The sequence below is a fragment of the Perognathus longimembris genome, chromosome 4 (genome assembly GCF_023159225.1).
Source record: "Perognathus longimembris pacificus isolate PPM17 chromosome 4, ASM2315922v1, whole genome shotgun sequence".
Classification (NCBI taxonomy): Eukaryota; Metazoa; Chordata; class Mammalia; order Rodentia; family Heteromyidae; genus Perognathus; species Perognathus longimembris.
Genome location: NC_063164.1, coordinates 22,446,661 through 22,459,018, shown reverse-complemented (window position 1 = coordinate 22,459,018; position 12,358 = coordinate 22,446,661). Strand labels below are relative to the sequence as shown.

The 12,358-nt window shown below is 39.0% G+C and overlaps 1 protein-coding gene across 4 annotated transcripts in view; it reads left to right on the top strand.

Moving 5' to 3' along the window:
- Window positions 1-12,358, top strand: part of Unc80 (unc-80 homolog, NALCN channel complex subunit) — a 171,891-nt gene that overhangs the window by 31,689 nt on the left and 127,844 nt on the right. For 3 of the 4 annotated variants that reach the window (XM_048344834.1, XM_048344835.1, XM_048344836.1), the window contains exons 12-15: window positions 549-817; window positions 1,795-2,160; window positions 6,888-7,034; window positions 9,804-9,951. In XM_048344834.1, coding sequence (XP_048200791.1) covers window positions 549-817; window positions 1,795-2,160; window positions 6,888-7,034; window positions 9,804-9,951 — 930 coding nt within the window. The remainder of the gene's footprint in view (window positions 1-548; window positions 818-1,794; window positions 2,161-6,887; window positions 7,035-9,803; window positions 9,952-12,358) is intronic. The other variant, XM_048344837.1, reaches the window with a different exon arrangement.

The window sequence follows — 12,358 nt, the reverse complement described above, 5'->3', positions numbered from 1 at the left end:
GCTTATTATTGTTTGTTTTTCCTTAATCAAAACCATGTATTTTGTAAGCCCTATCTTTGCTTGTTAGACAAGCATTGGACCACTTGATCTATACCCCCAGTACTATTTGCTCTAGTTATTTTTGAGATAAGGTCTCACTTTTGTCCTGAATGGCCTGAACTGTTATCTTTTTATGTATGCTTCCTATTGTAGCTGAGATGGCAGACATATGTCTTCATGCCCACCTTTTTCTATTAGGAATGGTCTCTCAAACTAAATGACTGGGCTGGCTTTGAAATATAGTCCTCTTGATCTCAGTCTCCCTGTAGCTAGGATTATAGGGAAAAAATCAACTTCAATATCCCTCTAGCCTTTATTTATTTAGCCTGTATTATATAGTCTTAAAGGCCATTGAGGTTCCAAGGGCGATGGGAATAGCATTAAGACTGGAAGTCAGATATCTACTAAAGCTCCAGCTATGACTGTGCTCATGGTTGAAATGGTATCATTGTCTAGCTAATGCTGTAGGTTTACTAAGGAAAAGTAAGACGTTGCTTTCATTTTATTAGTGCGATCCCAGATCTCTACTATCACAGTTGCCACCTTCAATACCACGTTGGCTTCATTCAACGTAGGCTATGCAGACTTTTTCAGTGAGCATATGCGGAAGCTTTGCAGCCAAGTGCCCATCCCCGAGATGCCTCATGAACCTCTGGCCTGTGCAAACCTGCCTCGAAGCCTCACAGACTCCTGCATAAACTATAGCTACCTGGAGGACACGGAGCACATTGACGGGACCAACAACTTCGTCCACAAGAATGGCATGCTTGATCTTTCTGTAAGGATCAAAAATTTTTTCCTTATGCAGGCTTGAGAGATATTGACTCTAGGATGGTTTTTGCAAGGCTCAATAAGGTGGGCATTCAGATTCTTAAAGATATTGGATCTTAAATTGAAGAGGCTACCAATATAAATAAACTGCACAAGTATATCAACCATCAGACTTACCTTTTAGGTTTTTTTCTCAAGTATTTCATTGGTTTTAATCTGATCTCAGAATATTTTTATAGTTAGTGAGTCCCAAATATACATACATAAATAACATGTCTGTGTCTGCTAAGTCCTCTTTTTCCCCTTGAATAAGTAAAAGAAGTTCAATTATTTTCTTTTGTTATGTAAGCAACAAGATTACCAACCCTCTGGGTAGCCAAAAGAAATGAACAGAAGTTCTTAAAAGATTTAAGCTTCTATCCTCAAGAATGCCTGGCTTGAATATAGATATTAGCAAATAAAAGGGTTGTTATATTTTACAATTCTATTTCACCAAGATTTTTATAGCACATTAGGAAACAGGCTCAGCAAATAATTTAAGAGATTATAATTGATTAAGGACTGTAATTTAAACATGCAAATATTATGTACTTAAAATTGAAGGGTAAATAATGATCCAATCACAAATGAGAAAAGATTCCTCTATTCTACATATTAAAAATCATTGTTCTGTAGTCATTCTTTGTGGAAAGTGCAAGGCAGAGGGCTAAAATGCTTTGACTTTTAAAATCAGTTTAATGTGCTTCCTCATTAACTGTGAGCAGCTTTTGAAATAAATTACACAGATACATGGTTTTAATTGTTTTGGTGATTTATACTGTATATTAAGCTCATATATAATATCCTAGTGCAACTTAGATTTAAAAAAAATGGAAACTTGCTGTGTTATTGATGCCCAAGTGAACTGAACATCAAGAACTCAGGCCTAGGAAAGTGGGTTAAGCAGAAGAGGGCTTACAAGAAACTCGCTTTTGCCTTCTGCAGGTGGTTCTGAAAGCTGTGTATCTCGTGCTTAACCATGACATCAGCTCTCGCATCTGTGATGTGGCACTAAACATTGTGGAGTGCTTGCTTCAGCTTGGTGTCGTGCCCTGTGTAGAAAAGAACAGGAAGAAGAGTGAAAACAAGGAAAATGAGATGGTGGAAAAGAGACCCAGTGAGGGAACGTTCCAATTTAAAGCAGTATCTGGTAGCTCCACCTGTGGATTTGAGCGTCCTTCAATCTGTGGAGCTGGAGATGGTGGAGGAGAAGAAGGAGGAGGTGGAGATGGAGGAGGCGGAGGAGGTGATGGAGGAGGAGGTGGAGGAGGTGGAGGTGGTCCTTATGAGAAGAATAAGAACCAAGAAAAGGTATGACTTGCCCTACCTTCAGTATCCTCATGAACTGCCATCTCTAATTTCTTTTCCAATGCTTCCTTGCTAACAGTTTGTTGACCCAGAACTGTAGCTAATTCCTTGAGCATGAAAGTGATGATAAGTATAGATAGAAACTATTTCTTACCAAGCATAAGTAGAAACAGATAAGACTGTATTCTAACTCTCAGAATCATTGTCTTCCATGCAATAGAATTGTTTCTCAGAGTGATGTTCCTTATGCAGGAGAACATCTCATATGATATCACATTTCCCATAAATTTCAGCCAGCTATTAAGGATAGTCTGATCCTCAAGACTTTGAGAAACTGTATAATTGAAATCTTAGTCAGCTCAAGGGTCCATAAAAATGCTGTATGCTGAGTGGCTCAAACAAGAGAAACTTAGGAAGCTGGAGGTCAAGGTGCCGGCAAGTGCATTTCATTCTGAAGCCTTGCTTTTGGCTTATAGGTGACTATCATACAGTCATGTGTGTTCATGTGACTTCTTCTTTGAGCATGTGCAGAACAGGGGAGGGTGGAGAAGAACCAGGAGTCTCATATACACTGCTAATCCTGTTGGGAACAGAGAAGAATTTCTGACCTCATGTAATTTTAATATTTTAATCACCTATAGGTCTAACTCTAAATACTATCAGATCAAAAGTTAAGGTTGCAAGTATGAAAGCCATCTTCAAACCATAGTTAAAACAAGGAAGTAATTATGCATAATTTCTTGATTGGTTTATTTAGCATTGGTTCAGCCTAGGAACAGCTCCCAACCTTACTCTTCTTAGGTCATCTCAGGGGTCTTCACCTTCTTATTGATTATTCCTGAGTTCTCATTCCCTCATTTTCTGGCAACTTGAATTTCACTCTGTCTGCATGAGGTTATGATCTTTGCACTTAGCAAGAATTTGCATCCTGCTTTGAATTTTAAATGCAAATTACCAGAGCTTAATTTTATGAAAGACATACTAATGTCAGCTTGAGGTTTTACCTGGAAAATGTTGTTCGGAAATTGAAATCTACAACAAATTTGAATCTCTAACAACTTATAATCTGCATATCATGTCAAGTAGAAGATTATACAGCAAGAGTTCTACACCCTTCATAAAATATATAAACTATAAATTATTCATTTTTCCTTAAATGATATCATATTTTTACATAGACTAAGTGCTGTCAAGTTTCCTCTTTCATACATTCTTTCCTATCTCCTTTCAGTTCTACTGGTATATGGCTAATGCATATCTATCATCTGTATTTTTTCATCTTGTAGTTTATTTGCATCTTCCCAAGATTCATGGCCTCTGACCCAAATATTCTTGCTGCAATATTCTTTTGTTTCTTAGTCTTTTCTTTAGGATTTCCCCTTCCTGCTTCAATCATAGGTCATATGTAGATGTTATCTTATTATTATAGCTTGATGCTTTTTAAATGTTCTCTTGATGAAAATGATCGCTTTTGATCCTTAAGGGATGTTTTAGGTCAGATTATGTGGGCTCCAAGCTAGCAATGGACATGTAAATGTTTTGTAGTTAATTCTTTAAAACATTCTTTTTAGTACAAAGAGTTTACAAAATGAAACCTGGTGATAAATCAGGTGTCTTGTGTTTGTGATTCACAAAGTTCTTTTCTGTCCTAAAACCATCTGTTAGTTTCAGTGGAATCAGAAAATGAATCTACTTTTGGAAGCTTGTCATACCAGAAGCATGAGGAATTGATTAGGACTGACTGAAAGGAAGAGCTAGTTTCTGTTTCTATATTGTTTTTGTTTTTGGTTTATTTTTTGTTTGCCAGTCCTGGGGCTTGAACTCAGGGCCTACGCACTGTCCATGGCTTCTTTTTGCTCAAGGCTAGTACTCTACCACTTGAGCCACAGTGCCAGTTCTGGCTTTTTCTATATATGTGGTGTTGAGGAATCGAACCCAGGGCTTCATGTATATGAGGCAAGCATTTTACTTCTAGGCTATATTCCCAGCCCCTCTGTTTCTATATTGGCCACTATCTTGCACATAGAGTCTGGACTGTTATTTAGTATCTGTGACTTTTTTTCTCTAGTTTATACCTTTCTGCAAATCTCCAATGAAAGTGACCTAAATCCCAAGGACACTAGAAGCTCTAAAGTAATAAGAAAAAAACAAAAACTGCAAGTGATATTTACAAAGAGCTTTCAGAGCTATAGAAATTTTACAGAAGGATATAATGATTACTACATGTAAGCCGTTGTGCAGGCTGTCATTTTCTGAGACTCTAGTGCACATGACTGTGCTGTCTGTGCACTATCCAATGGCCTTTGATGAAAGAAGCTAGTGAGGACTGAGATCCAGTCTAAGCTCTGCTCACAGAGCCTCTCCACAAAGACTATAGCTACCTAGAGGACTCAGCTTTTTCACCCACTAATAAAGATATCTTTCTAATTTGTATAAATGTGTCCAAAGGATAGCATTTCTTTCCACTTAAAAACAATAGTGAATGTTTGGCTAATATTATGGGTCTGGGGGGGGGGGGAGGGAGGGAGGAGGAAAGGAGGGAGGGTAGAGAAAAAGAGAAGGAGAGAGAAGAGGGAGAGAGAATGGGATTTAACCCAAGGACCTCTTGCTTGGCAAATACTTCACCATTTGAACCACAGCCCTAGTCTTTCTACTTCATAGTTTTTCAGATGAGACTGTGGCTTAAGACCATGATCCTCCCTGTCCTTGTCTTCTTAGTAGCTGGGAAAGGCACTCAACTCAGAGATGTCAGTCAACAACCCCTCTCTTAGCAAAGAGAATGCATGTTTCATTTCTCAAGGGAGAATCTCTAGGGTCTAAAACCTCATCCACAGGGGTTGGGAATATGGCCTAGTGGCAAGAGTGCTTGCCTCATATACTTGAAACCCTGGCTTCGATTCCCTAGCACCACATATATAGAAAATGGCCAGAAGTGGCACTGTGGCTCAAGTGGCAGAGTGCTAGCCTTGAGCAAAAAGAAGCCAGGGACAGTGCTCAGGCCCTGAGTTGAAGGCCCAGGACTGGCCAAAAAAATATATATATTTACATAATATATATAATATATTTATATAATATATATGTATATATAACCTCATCCACCACCTGAGTTTACAGACAGGGAAAGCACCAATTACAAACATGAGGTAAGTCTACCCTACCATATTAAGGTGCAGGATAATATCTATATAGACCTCAAGCTACACCCTGCCCACATTGCAGTACACTTTCTACTGGAAGTTTCAAAGTATATGCACCAATCTGATCATATGAGTGATGGGAATGTCTGTTATCCTTGCAGAAATTCTCAGATATTATTTTGTTTGCTCTGTCCAGAAAATCTATAGTAGGAAGGGCAACTATTAGTATCCTTAACTCACAGATGAGGAAATGAAAACATAAAAAAGATTAATTTATGAAATACTGCATGCAATTAATTTGCAGCATCATATCAATTAGAGAGCAGGAGGTGGAATCTCAGGTCCATGGTGTCTGTGTTGACACCTGAATGTAGCTAGAAGGACTGACTGCCACTTATCAAAGGTACTGGTTCTTTCACATTGGGCTTATCATCACTCCTTAGCAACAGCTTCCTTTTGCTTCTTTGGAAGCAATTCAAAGAAGTTCCTTTTGGGGGGAGCCATGTTCTCTGCTCACAAGAATTGACAGGAACTATTTAGTACCCTGGGCATTGTATATATGTTTTTGTGAATTAGAGAAGGGAAAGGGAACATCAAAATGGCGAGACAAAGGGTAAAAGGTGAACCAATACAACAGCAATACTTATAAGGAAATATGTTTTAAACTATCTGTAAAACTGGGGAGGGTAGGGAGGAGGGAAGATGGAAGAAAAATGAAGGAGGAGGTAACAGTTTTGACAAGAAATGTAACTCACTACCTTACATATGTAACTGTAACCCTTCTCTACAACACCTTAACAATAAAAAAGAAAAAGAAAAAAGAATTAATAGGGGCGAGAGAGAAGGTGGTATGATTCTCATAGTCCACTTTGCAAAAGCAAAAGGGGAAATCAAGCTGAATGTTTATGAAGTCCTATGTAATCTCACTTTGCTTATATTATAATACAATAAGAGTATACACTTAGGTAAAAATCCTCAATCCTGTTATAAAGTCACTGCAGGAGTTCAAGACCCAGACGTTGACCTGTTCCCCAAAGCCATCAGTAATCCTTGCTTAGCATGCAGAAGCTTGCGGATGAGGGTGGCTTCAGTGATGAGGGTGTCATCCCTGATAGTCCCATGGTTTCTAGGTAGTTCTGATCATCTCTCAAGAATGTAAAGGTATGTCTTCCAAGAAAAAAGTTCAGTTGTTTTTTTTTTTGCCAGTCCTGGGGCTTGGACTCAGGGCCTGAGCACTGTCCCTGGCTTCTTTTTGCTCAAGGCTAGCACTCTGCCACTTGAGCCACAGCGCCACTTCTGGCCATTTTCTGTATATGTGGTGCTGGGGAATCGAACCCAGGGCCTCATGTATATGAGGCAGGCACTCTTGCCACTAGGCCATATCCCCAGCCCCAAAAGTTCAGTTTTTTTAAACCACTGGATGCTATTCAGGATGCATAGGTTTCTTTCTGTTTGTTGAACTCTTAGTTCTGTCTCTTCAATTGCAGGTGTTAACTGTCAAACATGCATACTTTAATGATAACATAGAGCCTTTGTACCAAAAGGAGCTCAGGCCTCTTTTTTTTTTTTTCTTTTTGCTAACCATGGTACCAGGATGAAAGTACACCTGTAAGCAACCATAGGCTTGCTCTCACCATGCTCATCAAAATAGTGAAGTCTTTGGGATGTGCCTATGGTTGTGGGGAAGGACATCGAGGGCTCTCTGGAGATCGCCTGAGACACCAGGTATTCCGAGAGAATGTAAGAGAATTAAAGTAGATTCCATTTCCTCTCCCTCTTCCCTCCTTCCAGTTGAGGAATGAGTCCTTTGACAATGAGGGTCAGTGTTCCTGGAAAAAGACTGTATTTCATACAGCAACACATGCTGTCTTTGGGTGGGACGATTCCCACAAAATATCTATCTCAAGACATCTAAAACTCAAACTTAGGAAAATTTAATCAGGAAAAACACTTCTACTTCCTGTCTAACACAGACCAACCATCAATTAGTTGGTCAAAGGATGCATATATGACTGAAATTGAAGGAACTATGAACTGTGGTTTGAAAGAACTTTGCCTCTGATGAATGCATTTAGTAAGCTTCTGATGACCTCTGACAAGTGATTTTTTTTAACCATTTGTCTGGGTAATGTAAAAACCTATTATATATTAGAGAAAAGAGTCAAACGTTAGGACTTGATTGTTTCTACTCCACTGTGGAAAATGGCCCTTATTGGGACAAAACTGGACTATAAAAGTAGCCAGTCATTTTTTCTGGCTGCTTTGCTTGGGAATGACCCTGGACATCTAGATATCTGAAATCATGTCCCCTTGAACTGTGTGAACCCTGAAACTCTGCTCTTGGACTTGCCAGTTACATTGTCATGGAACATCACAACTTCAAGTGTCTCCACTGTCTGTAGCTTTCCCTTCTGCTTTGAGTAGTAACCCACCTCTAGCAAGCCTATGCTAGGATATTGTCTTCCTATTGACATTTGAATTAAAATTATAAGAAAATATTCTAATGAAAATAAGAATTGGAATCCAGAAGACCCCTGGCGTATCTTGGCAGAGTTTTAGGATCATGTCAAAATCAATGCAGCCTGTTTCGCTTTGGTGTTAGGTTTTGACATGACATGTTCACACAGTGTTGGCATGCTGAGTTTCTTGCTCAATGTATCATCATCTATGTTGTGTCATTTTAGTTTATTTTGTGTATGTGGGGGGTTTATATTCACAGTAACTAACTTCTAAAGCCTGAAAGTCAAATGTTTTTCACTGAGATCTACATTTTGAGGCCAAAAAACTTTTTAAGTTAAAATAATAATTAGCAAGACAGTAGAGACCTTACATTGCCTCTATCCTTGCACAAGTGTTATGTAATTCATGACTTGAATTCGGCCTCCTCAATGTGACTTCTGTGCCTGTACCATGCTTAATAAATGAGGTTCTCCTCCAGAGATCCCGCCTTCCTTGATCTTTAGTCTATTTCCCTTGTCCTAGAGATTTCTGCCATTTTCACACTTCATTCATCGTTTTGGACTTTCTTTTCACATTTTTTATATTATCTTTCAGATGGTTGTAGAAAAGGGTTTCGTTGTACCTTCTTATCTTTTCTGTCAGAACTTGGGTTTGAACTCAGGGTCTTGTATTAGTGAGGCAAGCATCTACCAGCTAAGCCATGTTGTCAGCCCTTTTTGCTGTAGTTATTTTTCAGATATGGCCTCTTGAGTTTTGTCCTGGGCCATCATATCTTCTTATCATATAACTGGGGTTTCAGGTGGACAATGTCATGCCGAGATTATTGATTAAAATGGGAGTCTTGCTAAGTTTTTTCCCTGGCTGGTAGTCACAGAGATTTTCTTCATCTCTGCCTCCTAAGCAGCTGGGATGACAAGTATTCACCACCATGTCCAGCCCTTTACCTCCAAATCACAAGTAGTCTTAAAGTTACCAACAAATCTTCAGTATCCATCATCTTAAATTATCTCTAGATGTCATAAGAGAAATAACTACAGATTCTGAGGCAGGACCCTGACTTCTAGTCAAGGTTTTACTGTGGAACTTTCAGTGTCAAGTAGACAAAGTTTTTGAAACCTAAATTCCCTCAACTGCATGAAAGGGTTAATCAGCAAGTCATATAGAGTGTGAGAAAGTCAGAGATGCATGGACATGCTGTTTTCAACAGCAAAACACCACACAAATGGGATTTTTCTTTCTGGCAGGTCCTTAGTGCTTTAAGGCAGCATCAAGCCTTCTATAGCCAGTGATCATGACTCTGTTGTTTCTGTGACAAGAATCATTCCATTTTCCTTTGGCAGGTGACAAAATTATTGGTTGGGTCATAAGAAATACATTGTTGTTTTACGAGGCGAGCACTCTTACCACTAGGCCATATTCCCAGCCCTATATTGTTATTTTAAGTAGCAAGATCTAGCCAAAGGTGACTTGCTTTTCATATTCCAGAGGCCAACTTTGGCTTAAATACCATACTTAAATGTTTAAATGCAGTCACATAAATAAAGAAGTTAGACTTGGAGTGACTCTTCTAAGTTTTAAGGACATCTTCTGCTTGTCCATGTAAGGGAATGTTAGATAGCACTTCCTACTCCTCTCCCTTCACTCCCTTCATTAAATCTACTTTACTCAAAAAGTCTAGACACTGGGTTGGCATGCACTCATTCACTGAAGAACCTTTTAAGCATGGACTGCAAATTCCATCCCCTATTGATATTTAATCATTCAAATTGTTTTCATTAAGATCTTAAAATCTTGACCTTGGTGAAAAGATGAGCTCCTCCTGGGACTAGCCATGACCTTCAGCTTTAGGGTGGTTCTTCACAGAGCAAACTCTCTCAGGCTGCCCAGTCTGTCTTTGGCCACTTCTTACTTGTACCACAAGGGCAGCTGGCTTAGCCAGCATCAGCTAATGGGGATGAATGGGAGTCTTGTCCTGAAGGTTTTGATCTATGGGTAACCGAAGCTTAAGCTGGTACTTGTGACTTTTTCACTTTTCTTCCTTCATTGCAGGCCCAGAACTGCCTCACTAAGCTATACAAGCTAGATAAGATGCAGTTCCGACAAACCATGAGGGACTATGTGAACAAGGACTCTCTCAATAATGTAGTGGACTTCTTGCATGCTTTGCTAGGATTTTGTATGGAGCCAGTCACTGACAGTAAGTAGTGCTATGCCTACACCAGGTACTAGGAGTGAATCGCTGTGAGGTAAAACAAGTACGGTCTAAGGGCACACTAAATTTAGTGGAGATGGAATTGAGAGAAAAGGGTACGTGTGCATGTCTGCATGGGTGCATGGATGTGTCCATATGTATTAGATTATAAGGAAAAGACAGTTGCAGATCATCTTTGGTCGTATAATTTGCCCTCATAAAATAACTTAACGGACCTGAATGGGTAACTTACCTCAGTGAATGGGAATTTGCTAAAGATCTCTTCCTTCCAAATAGTGATGAGGTGCACAAAGTGTATATGCATTAGCTCAGCAAATAGGAAATGAGTAACTACATAAACTAGGCAAAGTGCATGACATTTTTTTCCACAAAATGAAATGGGAAAGACAAATATGTGATTGACACAAACGAACACATTTTTTACATACATGTACATAAAAACCAGCAAAGATGTAGGCCTGCAACCTGTTGTGTATGTGGGGTGGGGGTGGTCTTGGGGCTTGAACTCAGGGTTTGGGTGCTTTCTCTGGGCTTTGGCTCGACTAGCACTCTACCACTTGAGCCACAGTGCCACTTCCAGATTTTACTGAGTAGTTTTATTGGAGATAAGAGTCTCATGAACTTTCTGCCTAGGCTGGCTTTGAACCTCAATCCTTAAATCTCAGCCTCTTGAGTAGCTAGGATTTTAGGTGTGAGTCACCAGCACCTGGCTTCCACAACCTGTTTTAAAACTCCAGTGCAGAGACCTAAATTATGAGGGAAGCCAGTAAATACTACCTGCATTTGTGATTCATAGAGTCCTCTCAGTACCACTCAGATTCAAGTGTAGTCCTGAACTGAGAGTGAGGTCTGAAGCCTGACTTGAGTAAAATATACATGATAGCATTTGAGAAGCAATGACATCTTACGATAGACTTTCATTATTCATGCCATGCATGAATGATAGTAATTGGCTAATTTATGATGAAGATATACCTGATTTTGAAGGAATTTTCTTTCTGCTGTATCTTAAGCTTTGTTGTTGTATCATAATATTAAGAGAAAATATTGTTCCTCTGTAGAATCCATGGGGATGAATTACGGTATTAGAATCATTTTAAGCTAAGAATGCCATAAATTTGAAAATGATGAGGTAAGTGAAGATTATAGTTGAGATTAGCAAAAATAAATTATTGATTATAAACTAATATTTTTATTCTTTTTCTTAATGTTATTTGAAATGGGAACCATAAACAGAGTAAAAGACATTTCTTTTCTAATTGTAAAATCTAGAGACAATCCTCTGTTAATTGGCATAGGTAATACAAGATTGCTAATAGAGTGTAATATTTTTGTATGCATTCATGAGCATATATTAATTATACAAAGTAGTTTCATCATAGTATTTCTGTATATGCATATAATATACTTTGATCAAATTCATCCCCTTTATTACTCTTTCTTATCATGTCTCTGCACTTTAAACAAAAGATTTTTAAATTAGCATACATTACATATGGGAGGGGTTTAATTGGCGAATTCACTCACATGTGTAATGTATTCCAATCACTTTCACCCCTTTGATTACTTACCATCTTCTCTTTTCTCTTTTCCTAAAACAATTTCCATAGATTTCATTGTTCTGTTCTCACACATGAAAATTACTTCAATCATATTCATCCTCATTCACCCTCTTGGTTAGCCCAACCCCCTCTTGATGCTGTTCTTCTATTTTCATACGTATGTATAAAGTACTATGATCACATTCACCTACCTTAACCCAACCCTTTCAGCTTCTCCCTTGCTGTTGGTTCTAACCTCCAAACAATCACATTATTTTGAGATGTTTTGTTCCCCTCAGGTTCTTAAGACATGGGCACAGATCATGATGAATCAGACAGACAGAGAGAGGCCCCTATCTGGTCAATCTTAGGGTTGCATATGCCTTCCCATAGTTCTCAGGTGCTCACAAGCCCTGTAAAACCCTCTAGCCAGGCCAGCGTGGCTAAGCGTCCCCTATGAATACTCATCCACAGACATAAAATATCATGGCAGTTGATGGCCTTACATCATACATTGGTGTTCCATATGTGTCTTATGTTAGAAGGAGGTAGCTCTGGGGAGGCAATGGCTTTTTCTTCTCCACATACACACACAGCTCTGGGCATACTCTGAGCAGGATTTGATGTTTCCTGTGCCCCTGCAGAGCTCCAACATGCCTTGCCTTGTTCACTGCCTAGCTCTCGTGTTTGGTCTCCTCTCATTCCACTCTGCCACACTAAATAGTGTCTACTGAAAGACCAAACCACCATTCTTCAACACTAAGTTGGCCAAATCAAATTCATTCTTCATCATGGTGCCAGCTTTTAGATAGCTTTTTAAAATCATCTATTTAAATATGACTTTATACCTC